This window comes from Numenius arquata, chromosome 10 (genome assembly GCF_964106895.1).
Source record: "Numenius arquata chromosome 10, bNumArq3.hap1.1, whole genome shotgun sequence".
NCBI lineage: Eukaryota > Metazoa > Chordata > Aves > Charadriiformes > Scolopacidae > Numenius > Numenius arquata.
In genome coordinates this window covers 38,043,560-38,064,987 of record NC_133585.1, presented here as the reverse complement: position 1 = coordinate 38,064,987, position 21,428 = coordinate 38,043,560, and the positions used below count along the sequence as shown (strand labels likewise).

General features: G+C 38.5%; 1 protein-coding gene across 1 annotated transcript; it reads left to right on the top strand.

Annotated features, from left to right (window-relative positions):
- Positions 1-702: 702 nt before the first annotated feature.
- On the top strand, positions 703-21,107 carry METTL14 (methyltransferase 14, N6-adenosine-methyltransferase non-catalytic subunit). The gene is made up of 11 exons (XM_074154795.1): positions 703-891; positions 1,345-1,433; positions 2,140-2,227; positions 6,582-6,662; positions 7,058-7,145; positions 9,688-9,778; positions 11,331-11,472; positions 13,353-13,445; positions 14,817-14,933; positions 17,461-17,671; positions 19,540-21,107. The coding sequence occupies exons 1-11, from the start codon at positions 709-711 to the stop codon at positions 19,851-19,853; spliced, it is 1,497 nt and encodes a 498-aa protein (XP_074010896.1). The 5' UTR covers positions 703-708; the 3' UTR covers positions 19,854-21,107.
- Positions 21,108-21,428: the final 321 nt, after the last annotated feature.

The window sequence follows — 21,428 nt, the reverse complement described above, 5'->3', positions numbered from 1 at the left end:
AATATAAATCACATACATTCACAGCCAGTGAGAGAGAGGGGAAAGGATGAAGCAGGAAAGAGACCGAATTTCAGATGAAAAATGCTTTAAAAATTTTGCAAAAATCCCTCAAACTGGAACTTTTTAAACAATCAGAAAGGTGTAGGCAAAACATGAAGGTTAACCCACAGTGTAGTTATCTACACTGGGTATTGAAATGGGATATGAAGGATGTACCAGGGTGGGAGATGAATAGGAGAGAAGTAGCAGTCTGGCCTCGAGAGAGAAGCCATTGTATGTAGAACTAAGATATGGGTCCCCCCACTGTAACGAACTGCAGTGATCTGTGACAGCTGTGAGATCCCCTGGGAATGAATCTTAATGAAAAGAGCTCTCCAAAGATTTTGCACAGCTGGTCGCCTGCAGTAAGCGACGAACCTTGTATTGCAATGGTTGAATGAAACTGAACGTAACACCTAGGCTTGAAAAACACTTAAATCACATTAAAACAGGCTCAGTGCCTCCTGGACACCCGATTTCCATCAGTCTGGAGGCCAACATATGACGCTACATAATGGGTTTATGTGTAGATCACAGCTATCCTCTTTTGAGCTCGGCCACCCCGTTCCCTCGCCGGTCGGCCCCAAGCACGGCGTGCCGCATCGGGCCCCACCGGGCCGCTTCCATCCCCGGGCGCCGCCGGCCCAAGCGCTGCTGCCTGCGGCCAACATGGCCGCCGCCGCCGCGTCAGGCGGCCGCCGCAGCCGCCCCATTGGAAGAGGAGACGGAAGTGACGCAGCGGCGGGAGCCCGGTTCGGCGGGGCGGCGGAGGCCGGCCGCGCGGCGATGAACAGCCGCCTGCAGGAGATCCGGGAGCGGCAGAAGCTGCGGCGGCAGCTCTTGGCGCAGCAGGTAGCGGGTGGCGGCCGCGAGGCCGGGTCCCGCCCCGCCGGCGGGCGCTTGAGTGCCTGGGCCCCGCCTTTTCCCCGCGGGGAGGGGGCAGCGGGCGCGCGCCGCCTCAGGTGTAACGGTTGTGCTAACGGCGGCGGGAGGGGGGGGGAGAGGGGCGGATTTGTGGCGGTCGCTTGTCGGTAACGGAAGAGAACGGTGCTGCCGCCGGCCCCGGGTGCCGGGGAAACGGCGAGCGCCGGAGGGCCGATCGGTTTGGCCGCGCAGCCCCGGTGGGGGTGGTGGTCGCTGGCGGGGGCCTGCAGGCCGCCCGTGGCGGGGCCTGGCTGGGGCTGGTAGGGCGTGTGGAGTTCAGAGAGCGGCCGTTGGGCTTCCTGATTGCCGTTGTTTGGGGCGCGTGGGGTGGGTTGTAATCAGTGGCAGCTGTGGGTTCAATCTGCCTTGTCCGTTGTTCAGTTAGGAGCTGAGAGCGCAGACAGTATCGGTGCCGTGCTCAACAGCAAAGATGATCAGCGGGAGATTGCTGAAACCAGAGAAACGTGTCGGTCAGTACCAGTGTACAACTTCTGTTAGGGGGATTTAACAGTTATACGAGCCTTTGAAATAGGATGAGATTGCTCTCAAATCTTACCGGTTATTTAAAAACATACTATTCAGTGGAAGAAAATGCTTTAATTACACGAATCTGAACTTTGAATAAGGTGAGTAGGGTTTAGTCACTCACTTCTAATAGCAGCATGGAAATCAAGGCTAACTTTTGCTTCCTATGTTAAAAGGCTACCATGGAGCAAAACTGAGTTGTGAATTTAGAGTATGCTGCCTGCATTGTCCTAGAGCCTTTATACTTCTGCGAAGAGCAGTTACAGGGAAATTTAGTTTAAGAGCTCTTATGGAACAATAGACATGGCTAGGACAGAGAGCTAGTGCTTACAAATTCTCACACGTAACAGTAATTTTCTTGTGTGAGCAGCCTTGATTTTGTAGATGCACTGCTTCGATTAAAATAAACTGTACTTTTTAGAACAGAAAAATAAGGAAGTGAAATACCTGTTTGCAGGAGTCCTGTCCTTAAGAAGTTGTGCTGGTCTAAAATACACTGAGAGAGGAACAAATTCTTATATAAAAAGTTTCAAAATAATTTCAAACTTGTAACAGACACATGTAGTCAAGGCAGATTATCAGAGATTTCTGAAATGATCTCTCTGGAGAGAGATACTGTTTTATATGTGGATTTTTTTGGGATATTTATAGGGCTGCTTATGATACTTCTGCACCAAATGCAAAACGCAAATACCCAGATGAGGGAGAAGCTGATGAGGAAGAGATTGAAGAATATAAGGTAATAAAAAAAAAAAAGAAAAAGATGCTTTTTCTCTGGTGTTCATATGTCTCTGATGGAGTTATATGCACACAGATGTATTTTATAAATAAAAATAAATGTGATGTGTATAGATACTTTAAAATATATGTCCCTCAGTGGCATCTCCCTTCATGTCTTCCCCTGCAAAGATCTAAGAGAGGGGGCATAGACACTTAGTGGTTCTCTTCAGACATGGCTTAGGTACGTTCAACTCTACACTCACCAGAATCCAATGTTTGGGGGCTTAATTTACTGTTGCTTCTAGCAGGGTAGGTTTAGGTGATAGTGCCTGCTGGGAATGACAGTGTGCCATGGCTGGCTGTTTTGTATCGGAAGAAATGGTAGAATGTGTGCGTGCTTGGGTATGCAAAAAAAAAAATCTTTACCAGAAGTTCTTTGTGTCAGAAGAAAAGCTTGTGTTTAGCATGAGGCAGGCCATTGGACGAGATACAGGGAGGCTGACGGTGCCTTCCAACCTGCCTGTTAAGTGCAAAGGAATGCAGTTCTGGATGAATGGAAGAAATAAGGGATTCTAAGGGAATGGAAATAAGAGGCTTAGTTTGGGGTATGTTTTAAGTATCCAAAATATCCAGGAAAGGTTCAGTTAAAAAAAAACCGAAATAAAATTCCTCCAGGGTCACTGGAGAATGAGTGGTTGTTAAACTTTCATGCTCTGTTTTTCAAATGCTCATCCAAGAGCATTGTCCAAGATGAGTGGCAGAGAAAGGAGGTTAAACAAAGGCATGGTTATGATACAGCTGTGTTCCTGATTTGCTTTGTGATCTTGTTGCAGCATATATCCTCCCTCTCTCTTTTTTAACTTGTCCTAATAATCTTGCTTGTGTGGTTAAGTAGAGTCAAGGTCAGTGCATTTATGAAATAATGCAGTGTCTACTGTTCTCTTGGATGCTAAAAATAGTAATTTTTGAAATATGAGGCCTTGATAGTGTTACATTTATGTTCTGTGACAATGTCTATTTTACTTCTTACTAAACCAAAAAGTTAATGTATGACAGGACATTTTTTGGTGACTAATTTTTAAAGTCTATCTGTAAGTGGACAGACATTCTTTTTAACATGTGAGGTGTTAGTCTGTACATCTTGTTTAGCAAACCAATTTTTTCATCATCTCAAAGAAGGGATTTACAGAGTACATGCACTGTTTGTGAAGTGGGGTTTTTATGTTCAGTTTAGTGATCTCATCAGTTGATTTTGCTCCTTCACCAAGTATGTGGTTAAAAAACAATATTTTTTTTCTGTGAAATATACACGGATAAGTCACTTCACTTGGCAAAGCATGTGAATCTTAAAATTAACATTTTCTTTATTGGCATGCAAGTGGCCAGACTCTTGCTATATTGTTGAAATTGAGGAATATTTTAATAGCACTAACTCGGCCCAATTTCAGTTAGGCAGATGAATAGATTTAAGAAACTTGAAACCCCCAAGTAGAACATCTATAGTGGACTCATCAGCTGTTTTCTGCAGACATTGCTAATTTTCTGTTGGCAAGGAGATAAGAATTTAATAAAATCCCATCTGTATTTATGTAACTTTTTTGTTAGTACTTTGAGCCTGTTTAAATTAGGTATTGTAATATGAACTGATACAAAAATTTAGATCCTGATAGTATCAGGCTCTACTGGATTGTGTTCAATGCTCCATAGACAAAAGTAATAATAGATTTAACTATTAGCGCTACAGACAAATATTGCTAGTTTGTCAGTTTTGATAGGAAAATTAGAGGTTAGTATTTTCAGTGTAAGGTGACTTGTATGTCTCTAAAACCCTGACTTGCCGTGTTGTGTTCTGTGTGATGGTATCAGGTAATTGTCCTGAAGTGGTTTAAATTTTTTGTGCCCTGACTTCAGATTTGGTGGAAATGAATGTGTCCTCAGACCTCAACTGCTCTAGCTGGAGCCTGAGCTGTAATTGCTGGTGAAGATGTATTACTGTGGAGATGCAACATTGTTGTTACTACAACACAGTGTGATGGCACAAGGTCTACAGGTGTAGAGTGTGGATGTAGGCATGATACCTTTAAACAAATATAGTCGGGTACTGTAGAGGATTTCTGTCAGTTTCTAGTCTTCCAAATGGAAAGTGAAGTGAGCTGATGATGCCTAAATGCCTTATGCTGCCCTTTTGAGAAAAGGCTGAACAGTGACATTGACTTTTTGATTATGTGGGGGAAGTGTGAGAGCAGTTTTTGAGATTAAAGATGAAGTATGTTAATCTCTCAGCCCTTTAGGAACCTCTGATGCAAAAAAAGGTGATGTTTTTTATTTTTTGCTTTTGGGGTTTTTTTTGTAAAATAAGTGTAAATTTCTAGTGAGAGTTCTTAGTAAGCATCTGGCTGATACGAAAATGAAGGGCTGCAAGGCTGCTTGTTAAGCTTCCATGCTGGCAGCTTGACTTCTGTCTTGGAGCCTGACTCTGCATTGCAAACCATAGAGGTGGGAAATATGGGAACAGATGTGCCAATAGATATTTTACAGTCAGAACATTGAATTGTGGTTCTAAAGAACTACAATACTCTTGTTTTTGTGGAATTGAGCAGTTGTACTAGGGTTAGTTGAGCTCCCAGGTCTGTATTTGGAAGTGACAGATAATGGGACTAGGCTGTCTGCTGCCACTCCCAGGCTTTTCATCGCCTTCTCAGAGTTGTGATTGCTGCTCCACCTCTCCCCTTCCCCAGGTGAATTTACTCAATTGTTTTAATCTGTATAAATGTCTGGTATCAACAGTGTTCTGTGTCAAAGAGTTCAAGTTTTAACATTGTATGAAGTACAAAAATACTACTTGCTGTCTGCCAGCCTAATTTGATACTGCACCTTTTTACTTTGTTTCTGCAAGCACTGGCCTGGAAGCTTGGAATGCTTCCATGCCACTGTTCTGGAGGCTGAAAAAGTCTTACTTGGTTGAATCATTGTAATTGCTTAATGTATCTCCAGTCATTTCAAAAAAACTATGTGCTTGAATGTTGTGGGTAGTTTTTGTTTCCCTGACTCAGCAACAATATACCAGACTTGGGAAACGAGGATGATTAATATACAAGAACCTAGTATCTTGTATTATTGTGAATTTCATTGTGTCTTTGCTTTGACTGTCCTTTTCCCTTTGAAAGTAGGTGGTGTGGGCTTTTTGTTTCTGGCCACAAGACCTTTTATTAATCATTTATGAAGGCATAAATAGAACTGGGATGACTCAGAAGTAGGTATCTAACATCTGAAGGCTAAGATTTAGAGGAAGATGGAAGAGGAGAAACAGGTGTAAGCAGCTTTTAGTAAAACTCAAGCTTTCAGCTTTTTTTTTTTTCTGAATAACACTTGCTGCTACTTGCCTGCTGTTTATTCCTTTTCCTTGTAAACACTGTTACTATTTCTGATAGCAATCTTTCCCTTTTTTGGGACTGCTTTTCTTCTCACGTGAAGCACTATATTAACTGATTAAGATTTATGTTGTAATCAATAACGTATGAAAGAGCACATGCATCCTACAAAAACATGGTAGATCTCTTTATTCGGTGGTTCTTCAATTTTATCTATATATAGTGCATATACTGGATTATTTCAGGATCAACGGAAAACAGAAAGTGACATGGAGAAGCGAGTCTCTTTGTTCTGAGTTCTATGTTGGATATTCAGAGTATGTCAGTGTCACAGATTTCTGAATTCCAGAAATCTGTCTGTTGGTGATACACGAACTGGGGAAAAAGATTGTTGCAATACAATTCCTGTTTTCTGTAAATTTTGGGACTACAAAATGGGAATTTTAAAGTTACTCTTAAGGACAGTCCAAATGAAATATTGGCTTGTACCATATGCTGTATCTGCGAAGTGTGGACTTTTAGCAGATTTATATAAAGAAGATGGTTTCAGCTGCTCAGCTTGGAACATAAGAGATGATTGAGTGGATATAAATGTACAAACTTTCTACTACAGGAAGACTTCATCAAAATATGTAATTTGCTCTAGTCTAAGGAGTAAAATTTTGGGGGAACAAAAATGAAAAGTTCTATACCTTTAAAGCAAGGTAGACTGTCAGGGCCTAAAAATGAAGGGGTTTGTATTTTATTCTTTCAGAGAACTTTTCCAGTAACTCTCCTCATTAATGAGACACAGGCAGACCTTTCTGGGAATAGGTAATTCTTTTTTTTTTCCCTGCAAAACTGGAGTTGGAAACATTCATGATCTGCTGTTTTAGGAGACTTCTGTTTGTGACAGCTCACTTCTTTCCTTAAGACTGCAGAATCATAATGAGGAGAGAAACAGCATGATCTTGCATCCTTGTAAATGCTTCAGATACTTGTAATATCTACTTTATTTCCAAGGATGAAGTAGAGCTGCAGCAAGATGAAGAGAACCTGCCCTATGAAGAAGAGATTTACAAAGATTCCAGTACCTTTCTTAAGGTAAACTGCTTTTGCAGTTAGAAGTCTAGTCAAAGCTGGCATAGTTGCGTTAAACTATTTCTGCAATTGATGGTATTTGAAATATAGCTTTAAAGTTTGAAGTAATTGGCTGGAATTCAAAAGTATGGAAGCTTCCTGTGAAAGGTATGAAAGTAACTGGTGTTTACATTGATCTGAGTAAAGATCTGGGTCAACTTGCAATGAGCTGTAGTAGTGGTGGGCATGATTTGGAGCTAAAACCACAATGGCGGTCTTGACTAGTGTGCTTATAGAGGCATGTTGAAAATAAAAAAAATTCTGTTACTTTCTCATTTGTCAGACTAACACATGTAGTGTGTGTGTATATGTCCGGTTATCTCCCTGTTGCTCTCACTGAACTCCCTTCTCTTCTCCAGGGAACTCAAAGCTTAAATCCACACAACGATTACTGCCAACACTTTGTGGATACAGGACACAGACCCCAGAACTTCATCAGAGATGTTGGTATGTCATAGTCAGTAACTGTTGGAAGATAACTCATTTTATTCCATAGCACTTGGTTTTTTTTTGGTCCCCTTTTTAATTCCTTACAGTGACTGGGAAATGTAGATACATATATACTTCATAGTTTTGTCTCTCCGTGTGCATATATATCAATATATAAATTTACACAAATAATTTTATTTTTAATCAGTTAGAAGGTGGTTATTACCACGGCTCTTCTTTCTCTTGGCTTTATTTGAAAGTATTTTACCTGGAAGATTTTTTCAAAACTAGCTCTTTTGGTTCCAGAAAGTAGATGAGTCTAGTGAGCAGATCTTGAAACCTTTGGAAGTTTGAATAACTGACTTACAGTTCAGCTGTTTCCTAGATTGTATAGAAATTGCTTAGATTTAAGTCAGTAAGCAGTATGGATAATATTTACCAGCTAAATTATGTAACTACTGACAACTCTTTAGAAAGCCCAACATATTATTGAGTTTAGAGGATGTTATTTTTTAAGTTTATGTTGATCCAGCCATCACAGAACTTGTAATTGAAATCTTACTTTATTAGGCCTGAATTTAATCTTTCTAAGGTATGGTTTGGTCCCGTTTCCCAGAATGGGTGCCTGGTAGGTAGTTGGTTTCTCAAAAAAGCAGGACACCTCTTTGCAGTTTTCTGCAACAGATCTCTGTATTTTATCAAGTTTAAGATTGTCAGGGCAAGTGTGTTGCGTTTATAGATGCTACCCAAGGAGGTTTTGTTTGCCTATTGAGGCAGCTAGTTTGTTTCTTCTCTATATTTTGTTAATGCTTCTGTAAAACACATCTGGATGTTTAGTATGAAACACAGGCCGTTTTGACTCAGTTATGTCTTTATGTGAAAAGTATCTGGGCTTCACATTTATGTAGCTGAAATAGTTATGCACTGTTCTTTGAAATAAGATGAGTACAAAGACAAGCCCATGTTATTTAATCTGATACCTCTGCTGAATAAAAATTACGGAAGGGACAGGACAAATTGTTATGAGTCTTAATATGGAAATTATGCTGCATCAGCAGCAGTTGGTCTAGACCCCTTATTAGAGATGAGGTAGGTCAAGTTGCATATAGGTTAGTGTGCACTTCCTACTTGACGATCAAAATTCTGCTTAGGTGCTAGTTTGTAATTGGACATCACCCTACAAAAAGCTGTATAAAAGTAGTGGTTCCAGAATATCCAGTTAAATCTTTTTGATGTTGCTTTTGGAAGAGAGGGAGAGACCTACCTGTGGGTTTTGTTTTGTTTGTTGGGCTTTTTTTTAAAAACAAGTGAAGTCATTTGCATTGAAAATTCTTTTGCATCTGTTGCTTAGCTACTGATAACTGGCTTCCATTTCTGCTGGTCACTGCTGGTCAGTGGAAGTACTTGACTTGCACTGGTTGGAAGCAACACAGCAGTGGAAATCAGAAGAACACAGTGATGTTTTTAAGATGTTCTGTATTTAAGGAAAAAGAAAGAAAGTAACTTCTGGGTGTTTTATGCACATGTAATAAGAGATAAGGTTAGAGACTAAGAACTTTGCTTTTATCAGACCAATGCTATCATTGGGGGTTCAGAAGTTTGAATTAAAATAAGGAGAGGGTTTTGTCAGTGTTATGTTGATGGGTGGACTTGATGATCTGGAAGGTCCCTTCCAACCTAGACAATTCTATGATTTTATGAAGGGTTGTGGGGTTTGTGGGTTTGGGTGTTTTTTTTTTTTCTCCCCAATGGATTAGGACCATTTAAAGTTGTAAATTTAAATGAACAGGAAGCTTTGTAAATAACTCCTCTTAAGGTTGAACTGAAACTGCTTGGGAGACAGAATGATAATTTTTGGTTTGTGCTGAGCTTGCTGCTAGCAATAAAGAAAACATACTGTCTACTTTTTTTTTTTTCTTGAAGGGGCAATGTAATATACTGAAAAGTTTGCTCGTTGTTTGGTATTTTTTTTTTTTAAAAAGTTTGCTGCAGAAAACCTGATTAGGGTTCTCCCTTTTGTTTCTGTACACATGAAAGGTTTGAAAGTTAGCATCATAAATCTAAGTCTAGGAACCCAATAAATAAATATACATGTATTTGTATCTTCATGACTGACACAAGAGTACCAAATCTCAATATACGGGGTGCCTAAGCCCTGTTAGGCACCAGCCACACCCTAGTTGCTTCCTTAGAAAGAGTCTTCAAAGGTTAAATAAGAGTATTCTGTAAGTGAATGTTAATTAGATCTTAATATGAACATATGGATGGGGGATAACAAAATAACTTTCATTATTCTGGCACTTGAAAGATTCTTTCCTTCTGATTAAAGGAGTTGTGAACTCTTATACTGTAGTGCTCTAGAGAAGGTTAGGGCACAGACGCTACATTCAGTAACAGACATAATTAACTGGGTGAAGGCTTTTGTGAAGTACTGAATAAAATAACTGCTTTGAAGGCTTTGGTTTGTTCTAACAAAATTTAAAATGAGGCTATGTATTAACATTTGGACCTATTCAGAATACTGGACGTAGTTGTTAACTTCATCTTTTCTTCTTCTTAGGCTTAGCAGATAGGTTTGAAGAATATCCAAAACTTAGAGAGCTCATCAGATTGAAGGATGAACTGATATCTAAATCTAACACTCCTCCCATGTAAGTGTTCTTGTGGAAAATGCCTTTCTTCTCCAGACCTGTTTGAAGTTAGCTGTCTGCTTTGCAAATCTCTATCTTTAGCACCTGCTCAGAATTTACATTTTCTGTTTCTGTTTGTATATAGAAATTAATCAGCTGAAACTTCAGAAGAATAAAATAAGTTTGGTTTTGTTACTTTAATCTAGATGTTTAACATAGTATATAAACTAGGTTTTCTTTCCAGTGTGTGATTATTTACAGTATCTAAAGCTTTGATTTTAAGACCGAACTGTCAACTGATTGGGCTGCAGGCTTTAATTTGGAAACTAAAAGAACATTGTATGATCGTGAATCTCATGATATGATGCAGTATACAATAACAAGAAAAGCTTTAAAAAATTTGCCTCTTAATATAACCTTAGTTGTTCTTGTAACAGATCTTTTTGTGTAATCTTTTTGTTCGGCTATTATCATAGTATCCATTAATCAGATGTTACTTTGTAGTTTCAAGACCAAAAAAAGTTTAGGCTGGCTGGAAGTGATTTGTCCTATTAACTTTGAATTACTTCTGAGTTTTTGCTGAATGTTAGTATAAGCATGCCGCTTGTTACTCCCAGGAGTTTGAAGCTATCTGATGTTAACCTAATGCTTTTAATATACTGTTGTCCAAATCTGTACTGAGTAAAATAGCATTATTTCATAATAGTAATGTGAAAAACTCTGAAATAGTTGTCTGAACAACTGAGCTACAAACGGCAAAACTCAACTTGCTATTTTGAAGTTAGGTGTGTTTTGGCATTCTTAGCCTTAAAGCACAAAGGGGGAGAAAATAGTAATCAAATGCTGCCTTCTGATAATACCAAATACACTTACGGAATAATAGTCTCTTCCAGACACTTCCTTAGGAAGGGGGAGGTGGTGGTCTGCTAATCAGCTTTTTTTTTAAGGTATTGATGAAAGGGCAGTGTAATTTTTTTGATAGCAATACAGCAATGAGTGGCAGACAGGTGTGGAGGCCAGTCTTAAGAGTGCATTTGAGTGTATATTTAATAAAATCAATTTGTGTGGAAGTATGCTTTTGTTATAGGGATGGAGAAATACATTCCTATATGAAAAGCAACCACATTTCCAGTGTTCAGAATCTTCTGAACATAACACATAATAAATGGCAATTCTAAAATTATACCACTTTCACAAAGTGAAGCAAAATAGAAGTCTGTTAACCAGTCAGTGAGTGTTTGCTTCTTAAACGTTGATGTTTTCTTCTGTGTACTCCATGGATGTACAGGGAGTTCAGTGATTCTGTACTAGATATTGTTGTACAGTCCGTGTGGGCATCTGTTTCCTGCTTGCTAAATTAGAATCCTAAAAACTGTTTATTGAGAGAAAGACTACTTTTAAAAAAATCTAATGCAACAGCATCTAGCCTAAGTTAAGTGAGAACACGTTATGCATCTCCTTTGGGTTTAGTGCATTTGAGTTATATGAGCTACACAGAAGTGCTGTGCGGAGTATAATTTTCAAACCATTGTTAAAACTTATCCAAGCAATCTATCGTTTTTTGTTTAAACAGGTACTTACAAGCAGATTTGGAAGCTTTTGATATTAGGGAACTGAAGTCTAAATTTGATGTGATTCTCCTAGAACCACCACTTGAAGAATACTACCGAGAGACTGGCATTACTGCCAATGAAAAATGCTGGACCTGGGATGATGCAAGTATTTCTCTTGCTGTAAAAAAGATTTCATACGTGTGTTTAAGCAAAACAGTTTGAGGATTTAATTTGGTATCACAATGTTTTAGAGATTTGTTTTTAAGGAAAAATGTGGTATGCTTTTTGTTTTTTTTTTTTTAAAGAAAAGTCTAGATTCTTAGAAAAACTAAGTTTTGTATTGTATGCATGGCTACGCTATTTCTGTTAAAAGACTTTTTTTTTTTTTTGAGGAGTTTAATGAATTAAATATACCTTTTTATTCTCCTGGTTGAAAACTTAGATCTAACAATAGTGGGATTTCTCCCTACCCTCAAATTTCATGAGTTTTCTATTCTGTTTGGCTTTTGCTGTTGAAATTCAGAATATCCATTGTAAATATTCCCTTGTTTCTTGAAATTCTCAAAGAGATTTTTAAGGTATGCTTTTTAATATGCTGGTCTTCTAGGCAAAGAGTAGATGAATATGCTTCATTGACATACCTCCTTTCTCCAAAGCATTGATTAGGTAGGAAATCTTAACAGTCAAATTAAGTGTAATCCTGAGAAGCCTAACAAAATAGATAAACCTTACTTGTGGAATTTTGTTCTTGTTTTTATGTATTCCATTACTGTTTAGTCATCTCAAAGGGTTTTTTTTGAAGCCATGTTGATTTCTGATCCTTTTTTGGGAACAAGGATAAATCTTAATGTGCAAGATGTGATCTTTTTTGACAGGTGGGAATATGCAGCTAATATATACCTATTATTTAGAGACCCTATTTGAAAGGTATGCAGCACTCCATCTGCATTAGCAGCAAATTCGTCATAATATGAGTGAATGAGTAGATTGAAGCATGTGTTGCTGAGATTTTTGTATCTATGTTCTGTGCAGTTTGGAGGAGGGCGATGGTGGTGTTACTTTAAACTAGATTTAGTTTTTCCTTAGGCTGGAACCTGCACATGCGTAACTTCAGAAGCAAATCAGTCAGACTAAAGGGTCATGAAAACTAAATAAAATTCAATCCACCTTTAAGGCATGGATTTGAAAACAAATTCATGCCTTGATAAGAGACTAGGTAACTACATGTTAAGGAATAGGTAGCTTCTGTGTTACATCAGGCAAAAGTGGTGCCTGGCAGCATTATGCGGAGAAAAAAACATTCTTTCCTAACAGAAAAACTGGAAGTGTTGGAGTTGTATCCTTTTAGAATGGCTTCTACTGCATTATTTTTCTTCACAGTGGCACTGAATGAAGCTTGATTTGATGTGATAGCAAGTTACAGCTGACTCTTTTCAACTTCTAATAAGTAACAGATGCTTTGCATCTGAAGTCATTTCATCCTGAATGTTACTCATCTGTCATTGTTGAACCACTGTCCTGATAAATTCTTGCTGCTTCTTTCTTGAAAGTGAAAATGGAGAGAGTGTCTTTACTATATAGCAATAGGAATTAAGCATATTATAAAAAATGTGTCTTCACAGAAGTAACTCCAGGGCTGAAAAGAAACAGAGCACTATTGCTCTGTTATTAAAATTTTTTTTGCTACTAATGAATGGTAAAATGAAGCAGAGGTTTAGGATATAAACATCATGTGGGTTGTATTAGTCTTTTAAGTCTAGAATTTTCTATAGATAGAATTTCTGTTAAAAAGAATAATTAAGCTGGTCATTAGCTGTGTTAAAAACATGCACTTGGATACTGATAAGGTAACTTTTACAACATACTTTCTGGAAAATTTTAAGAGGATGGCTGTGAATGATACACAGAGTTATATCTTGAATAAAAAGTGCTTCCTGATGTTTTTTGTGATAATGCTTCAACACTTAATAAGTATTCTTCCTTATATAATCGGTGATTTATATTTAATTCAGAAACACTTTTATTACTATTATTGTTATTAGATCATGAAATTGGAAATTGAAGAAATTGCAGCCCCAAGGTCATTTGTGTTTCTATGGTGCGGTTCAGGCGAGGGACTGGATCTTGGCCGAGTGGTAAGATGATGTTTTTAATTCAATTTATCAGGGACAGGCTTAAGAGTTTATTTTTATCATTGACTTTTTCTGTATAGAATTCTCAACTGTAACTGCTGAAAGATGTTTTGTTACTGTGGTAATTTTAAGTGGATTAAGTAAATTTAAGTGTATCTGGCATTAACTGTTTAGATACTGCTATTTTCCAGATGAGTTGCTGTGGCTGTGTGAGGAAGCATAATTCTGTAGGGTTTAGAAAGCTTGTACTGCTGTCTTGTTGTTGATGTATGCATGTTGCCATAGGAGCAGGTTGCCATGTTGAGTGCATTTACAACATTATTTTTTTCTTGGCAGTTTTCTGTCAGAATTTTTCATGCTAGTAGAAAGGTGCTACTATTTTATAAAGTGAGATAAAATTGTGTGTGTAGCACTACTTATTTTCAGAAAACACCTGGTGTTTAAGTAGGTTTACTGAGCTGTACAAAGTTTTACTTCCCTCTAAGATCTTGGAGTTTTAGAGTTATATTTCCTTATGCCAGGGTAGCAGCACTTGCGTTGGGGATGGATTTCCAGTCAGCTCTTGCTGTGCTGAAATGTTCTTTGCTTAGTTTGAGCAGTACTTTCCATTAAAACAATATGGCATTTGTTAAAGGGCAACATGTAGTTGTGAATGTTTGCTTTACGTGCTTTTCATTCTGAGGTTGGTTAGAGTAGCTATTTTGAATAGATTGATTTTGGTCGTAGAGATATTCATAGTAGCTGGACAGTTCTTGAACGCAGCAATAGCCAAATGAGCTTGAGTCCTTAATGACAAGTTTCCTCCCTTTCCAAGACTACATTTACAAGTTAAGGATTAAAAAGGTCATGGTTTTTCTGTTGGGTTTTTTTTTTTTTATAGTTTCTTTTTACAGGTACAGGAAAGGCCACAAAATGATAGCACAGGCTTTTGGCTATTTATCTTCTTGTTTATAGAATTTCACATTAATGTGAAAAACTACCAGAGTGTAGGTGTTAGTTGAGAGGGGGCCGAGGCAGCTGGTCACTATGTTGTTCAGACTGGTTTTGATTAAATTTAAGTGTCACTAGGTAAAAATAAATGCAGAATTCCATAGGGGATCTGTGCAGTGGTTTAGTTTGGTTTTTTTTAAAAGGTGATACATAAACAAGTTGCTGTGCACTTAAGCCTCTTGGTTGTTTTTTTACTGGGGGGCGGGAGGGGGGCAGTTTCACAAAACATAGTACAGTTATGCCGGTAAACTATTTCATTCATCTGTGACAAATTTCTTTTCCAGCTATGCTCTAAGAAAAGCCAATAACCTATCTGAGTGTTCAATTTATGTTACTTAAGTTTTTGGCATAGTGTGAACTGTTTTATCTGTCTATAATATTTAGTGTCTACGCAAGTGGGGTTACAGAAGATGTGAGGACATTTGTTGGATTAAAACGAATAAGAACAATCCTGGAAAGACCAAGACTCTGGACCCTAAGGCTGTTTTCCAAAGGACCAAGGTAAAGGTTTGGCTCAATTTCTTCTCTGTTCCCGTCTTGTCTCTTCATGCTAAGGAAACACCCGGTGTTCCACAGCAGTTTGTGATGTGCTTGCAGGAAAGCAGGCACGAGGACTTCAGAGCTGTGTTCTGCAAAGTACGTTGTATGGAAATAAACATATTCATAGGATAAATGGTGAACACCAATCCCTTCTTGACTTTAGTCAGTGTGAGGTATAGAAGGGTTTCATCTACATAGACCAGTGGAACAAGAATGAAATCCTGAGAGGGAAAATGGAAACTGAATAGAAAATGTTACTGTATGTTGCATTTGACTTCTTTTTTCAGTTACGGGTGAATGGTAAATAAGCAGTTAGTCTATTAGGTATTGAATACCTTTTGTGTAAAAACACAAGCTCATTTCCAGATTAAAGGAGAAAACTTGCTGATGAAGTAACACCTTTTAAATGGAACTAAACTTAGCAGTAGAATTTGACTAAATTTAATGTAGGTTATAAATGGACGTGGTGATAAAAAATAACTCTGGAAGACAGGCTAATGGTTCTAAATATACATGTCCACATACGTGCCTAGAGCCTGAACCAGATGGAGGGCTGTTAGGGACCATAGCTCAGTCAGCATCTTCCTGAAGTGACAGAATCGGTCAGCTTGGTTTAAATTGAACAGTTTCTTAGGGATGTGTTGTGTATTGAAGAAGTTGCAGAGGAAAAAAAAGTATTCTGATTTAAGAGACTCAAATGTATGTTATTCAAAAACTTAGATTAATGTAAATAGGCTTAATAAAGAATTGTTTTGGCTATATGTGGCTGTTACTGTGGCAGTTTTACCAAATAAAGTGAGTTGGCTGACAATTTAATAATTTAAAGTGTCATTGACCTCAGGACTCATTCCACATTCATTAAGCATTCATTAGTACTAAACATCCTTAACTCTGTCTCAGATTTGCCATTTTTTAGGAGTCTAGGCTTCCCTTTAAGATATCAGGAATCTTTGTTTGACTTGCATTTACATTAATCTGAAATTTGTTTGAAAATGTGTTGTATTAGTTATAAATATTTCTAAGTATAAATATTGTATATTTATTGCATATAGTATTGTAAATATGTGCAGGTCGCTCTTGAGGGAGAAGTTAAAACTAACACAGGAGGACTTGGGGGGCACTTTAATAGAGGAGAATAGTTTCTGGTATTAGAGAATTTCTCTGGTCAGCCCAAAGGTTGGGCTGAGGTCACTATTTATTATAAACATTGAAAACTGAACTAGTTTATTCTGACTAAATAAATAGTCTGTTGTGCAAGATGTATTTACCAATGATTACAACAGCAAACGCTAACCTATTATGTTTAGTTCAGACATCTCTGTAGATTAATGCTTTATGCTGTGCCACCTGTTACAGAATCTAAGGTACTAATGAATGACATTCCAGGGGTTATAAAGATGAAATGTTTTGGATAGTTCTCTTTAAGACTAGATTGAAAAGGCTTTGCTTGATGGGTAATTTGCTTAGCAGTATTCTGCCCTTTTATTTAGTTAAATTTAAGGTCCAGAACCCCTGTAGCTTGGGTACAGTGGACCAACTGCATAGATTTGATAGTCACCTATTCTGCCTTTCATATGTATTGATTGACTAACTCTTAAAACCTGTGCCAAAAATCTGGAAATGATTACACACTCGTCTGCAACTTTTTTTTAGAGCCATCTGGTGGCGCTTAGTGAATCAGTGTTTTATGATACTGAGGAGGATTGCTCATCTGAGCTTAATATTCCCAGAAACAGAACTCTGAACTGAGTTTGTAGAACAATCTTTTCATCCTGAACCAATTCTGGTGATTCCTCATTCATAGATTCTACATACTAGTCACTTAAATTCATTTACAGTGTTTTAGAGGAAAGCAAAGCGATGCATATTACAGTTAAAGAACACTTACAATGCTGATGGGGGTGACCGAGAGTGCATTGACAGTTAGATAGTGGTTTTACTTTTTTGATGCGGTGATATCTTCCAGTAAGTAATCTGAGGGTGAAGGCTGCTTTTGTAACAGAGGTACAATATGAAAAAGTAAGTTATTTTCACTGACTGGCTGTTTTATGACTGAGAACTTTGAAAATTATTTGTATGAAGCAAGTTAGGATCTGAATGCTGATACAAGTATTAATCGTAATTACTGTTCCCTTACTCTTGCCATTACCTTGTGCTTTCTTCCCTTGTGGTGATTTCTCAGCCTTTCCAACTTTTAAGCTCTAACTTTGCTGTAATTTAAGAAGTCCAAATATCTTACCTCAGCCTCTAATTGAGTTTTACTACTTTGTAGTGTAGTTTATCAAGCCAGATATCTTACACTACTCTCTGCTTTGTTTTGAAAAGGCCTTTTTGGTAGCTCTTTAGTTCATACTTAAGACTTTTCCCTGTATAAGAATAGGATCTGCTCTGCCTAGAATGCCCTTTTCTCTCCATTGTGTTCAAACCAGGGATATCTGTGCTGTAGCTGTGTGTGCGGCATGTGACAGGTACTTTTCTGTGTGTGTAGGAGCACTGCCTCATGGGCATTAAAGGAACTGTGCGTCGCAGTACAGATGGTGACTTCATCCATGCTAATGTTGATATTGACTTAATCATCACAGAAGAGCCTGAAATTGGCAACATAGAAAAGCCTGTAGAGATTTTTCACATCATTGAGCATTTCTGCCTTGGACGACGCCGTCTTCATCTTTTTGGAAGGGACAGTACAATTCGACCAGGTAATTGTTATGTTTATTTTTGTCAAATAGATAGATTTAAATTTACTTTAATAACAGTCTTTAATAAGCGGCTTCTGATGGAAACTGAGACAATAATGGTTAATCTCAGTGCATGATTCTTCTGCTAGGACTTGCATCAGCTGAATAACTGTGTATTTCTGCATATAACCCCATTTCGCCCACCATGGGATTATGATACCACAGAAAGCCAGATGAGGTTTTTGGTGACTTCTCTATAGTGGAAATCTATTCAGGAGTGAGAAAATCTACTGCATAGAGAAATTTCCCAAGTTCCCTACCCTCCCATTCCAATAAATAATTAGTATAATGTTCAGTAACAGAGGGATTGACGGGTTACTGGACAGGTCTCCCAGCGTTGTGACAGTACCAAAGTGATTTCTGCTCTAGCTGATGTTCTGTCCTTTGTGATCAAATAGCAGAAAATTTTGCTAGAACTAAAGATACCCTGTGTATTTTCCTAGCAAGAATGTCTGTCTTGGGGTGAATCCTCAGCCTGTGTGGCAGGAGCATCATATAGAATCCTGCCAAGTGATACTACAGTTAGGTTGCTGGCAAGTCCATCCATGACCTGGTTTGCTGCATGTCAATGCTAATTCTTTTGATTAAAAAAAAAAAGTTGTTTATTATACTGCAATTGGAATAGGATGTGTATCATATACAAGCTGCAAGCAGTAAGTTACCTAAATAAATTTCAAGGTGGTGTTTCTCTCTTGCTACAACTATGGAGTAGTGATTATTGGCCATTCCTATTCTTTGACTTGAATTTTTATGCTAATGTCAGTCTTAATTCAGTTGGTTACTGGTGCCTGTGTGGCGGGGGGCTGTTTTGTTTTGTAGAATGACATTGTGAGGTATTACTTCAACGCTGTTGTAAGTAAATTCTTGTACCTTGATGTCATGTTAGTCTGATTCAACTGTTGTGTTTTTTAAATTTGGTAGTTACCCTGGAATTGCATTGCGTACTCTAAATCCTATACTCACCACAGAGTGCTCTGTGAAGTATGAAATCTTGACCTCTCTGGTTTTTGTTTGTTTAGTTTTTTGTTTCTTTTTAAATGTGCAGGAAGCAAGGTAAATGTTATGTACATTCCTAGGGTAAAGATAACAGTGTTAAAAAACTGATCTTGGCATTTTTTATTCCTGTTTTCCTTGTAAGCATGTTGTTTAGGTCACTTTTTTTTTCATGATACAACTGAAAATTAAATTCCCACTGACATTTTTAAGTGGTCTGAGCCCCATTTTATGTCCAAATGCTACTTTAGCTTATAATAGGAAGGAATAGGAACATGCTTGTTTTTATTGTCTACCTGCCTTGATTCATTTGGTGAAGTTGAAGTGCCCACTGAATATTTGTGCATAAACAGGTTAATTTAACTCTTTAAGCTCTATTTACATATCCTGTGGGCTTCAACAGAATTTTTATTTTATTGTGTTTTCACATATGTGCTTCCAGTGCGCTGTGCTCCTGGCTGCACTGTCACAACTGGTTTCTTTCTGGAGACAAAAATTATCTAATTCATATTTAAATGCCTTTTAAAAACGGGAGGAGGAGGATGATGACATTATTTTTCAAGTAGACGATTTTACTGACCTGTTTTAGTCTGGTTCCAGAGGGGCTGGTGGGGAAATAGCCATGGGGGAAATGGGAAAATAAGAAGCCCTTAGAAATATTGAACTAAAATCTTTATCTTTTCAACAACTCTGGCTTTCCCAGAGGTGACCTTTTCATTCCTTTCAATGTAGGTGAGTGTCTGTCCCTATCACGTCATTTACTAGGAAAAAGACAGTAATGGCCTTGAAGCATGGAGTTTGTTCTTGCTTGTGTTGACTCTGGTTTTGTTCCATAGGTTGGCTGACTGTAGGACCCACCCTCACAAACAGCAATTTCAATGCAGAAACATACTCTTCATACTTCACTGCTCCAAATTCCCACCTGACAGGCTGTACTGAAGAGATTGAGAGACTTCGGCCCAAGTCACCACCACCCAAGTCCAAGTCTGACCGGGGAGGTGGTGCTCCAAGGGGAGGAGGAAGAGGAGGGACTTCAGCAGGTCGAGGAGAAAGGGGCAGAGAGAGGAACAGAACTAACTTTCGGGGTGAGAGGGGTGGCTTCAGAGGGGGACGTGGAGGTACCCATAGAGGAGGCTTCCCCACCCGCTGATGACTGTTGGGTAATTGCTTCTTCCTCCAGTCCTATGCCTCATTTCTGAATCTTTTTCTTAGTCTTGTTTTTGCTAAAATGAATTATTCTGGGGACTCAGGATAGATTACTTTTAAAATTGTTTCTGATGCAAGCCGTTACAGATAGTCTGCCTTCCAGCGACCGGCCTGGCACATCACCTCACCTCACCTGCCTGGCAGGGTCCTGCACCTGACAGCACGAAACTCAGCCTCCTGACAGCTTTTATTTGTCGAAGCAGAGAGCACCATCTCTTCAAACCACGGATACGATTGAAGTGAAGATACTTGCTCTTCCCATATGAAACTTGCAAGTTGTGGGCTTTATTAACTGTCACTTTCTCCACAACACAGATTCCTCTTCCTTCTTTGGAGGTTCAGGTTTTGACTGACTTGGATTAACACGATGGAGTGGGCATGAAATGGAGTTCTGAATTGCATAACCATAGCAGGCTTACTCTCTTATTTGTGGACGAAAAAGCGCTGTGTCTGTATTGACACATATTTTAACTTCTCTGAAACCAAGGAGTAAATTGAATAAATAGAAATCTATTTTTTCTTATTTGGTTTAGATTTCCCAAATTATTCCTGGGAATAGGGAACAAGTTTATTTTTCATTTGTGGTGTATGTGCACTCACTTTTCACGTCTGTAGTGGGGAGAATGGTAATTCTGTGCAGTTGTGTGGTGTGCTTCACAGAAAGCAAGAAGTTGTGTGTTTATATGGAGTCCAGAACCTGTACGTAGGTCTGGGTTGCTTCTCGAGTAGGGATTTTCACCCTGTTCACAATAGCCTTGTTCTTTGGTAGGGAAAACCAGTTTTATTGCAGAGCAATTGCAATGTAAGTAGTAGAAAGATCTCATCGGAGGTCATATTGGAAATGTGAGGCGATGTTGTAAGAGTGAGCGCTTCCTGAAACTAATCACCTGGGTAATGAGGGTGCAGTAATCTGAGTGTTTGGCTCTGCCTGTGGACATTACGCGCACTGGAAGTAGAGTGTTGGTGATCGGCTCCAGAGTACAGTGTGAAAAGAAAGCAATTCACTGTGGTATGTACAATGCTTGGTTTTTAGCAAAACCACAACTCTGAACTTCTTGGTCAATACGTGGTAGACTGAACAAGCCTGGCTGGTGTTGGAAAATTGGATTTTAAGTCTTACAATATTTCTCTATTGAAGCCTAGATTTTAAATAACTGTCCTGTAAAGTAGTGGATTATTAAACTTGTTTATCAAAGCTAATGTTACTATATTTTTCTTAATATTTTGTGGGTTTGTTCTCATTGAGGTTTTGGAATTACTAAGTTTTACTCTGGTTTCCTCCCTCCTGTTGTAAAAGAGCAGGCAGTAACTGTTCTTTTGGTGCATGAAAGCTTAGCGCAGAAATTTTCAGGGTCTGGTCTACTTTGCAGCCTTGGTAGTGTGCTTACTAAGGGACAGCTAAAGTGCAAATGAAACTCACCTATTGTTTACTTTTTGTTTTTTCCTGTGTCACAGTGCACATCTGAGAAGTGACTGGATTTGGGGCGGGGGGGTGTTTTAAGGGTAGTGCTCATTTGAC

Excerpts from the sequence above, each read along its gene's own strand:
- METTL14 (XM_074154795.1), top strand. The coding sequence starts at position 709 with ATGGCCGCCGCCGCCGCGTCAGGCGGCCGCCGCAGCCGCCCCATTGGA. Across the intron at positions 892-1,344 it reads GGCAGCTCTTGGCGCAGCAG|TTAGGAGCTGAGAGCGCAGA; the intron begins GTAGCGGGTGGC and ends TCCGTTGTTCAG. Across the intron at positions 13,446-14,816 it reads GACTGGATCTTGGCCGAGTG|TGTCTACGCAAGTGGGGTTA; the intron begins GTAAGATGATGT and ends TATAATATTTAG.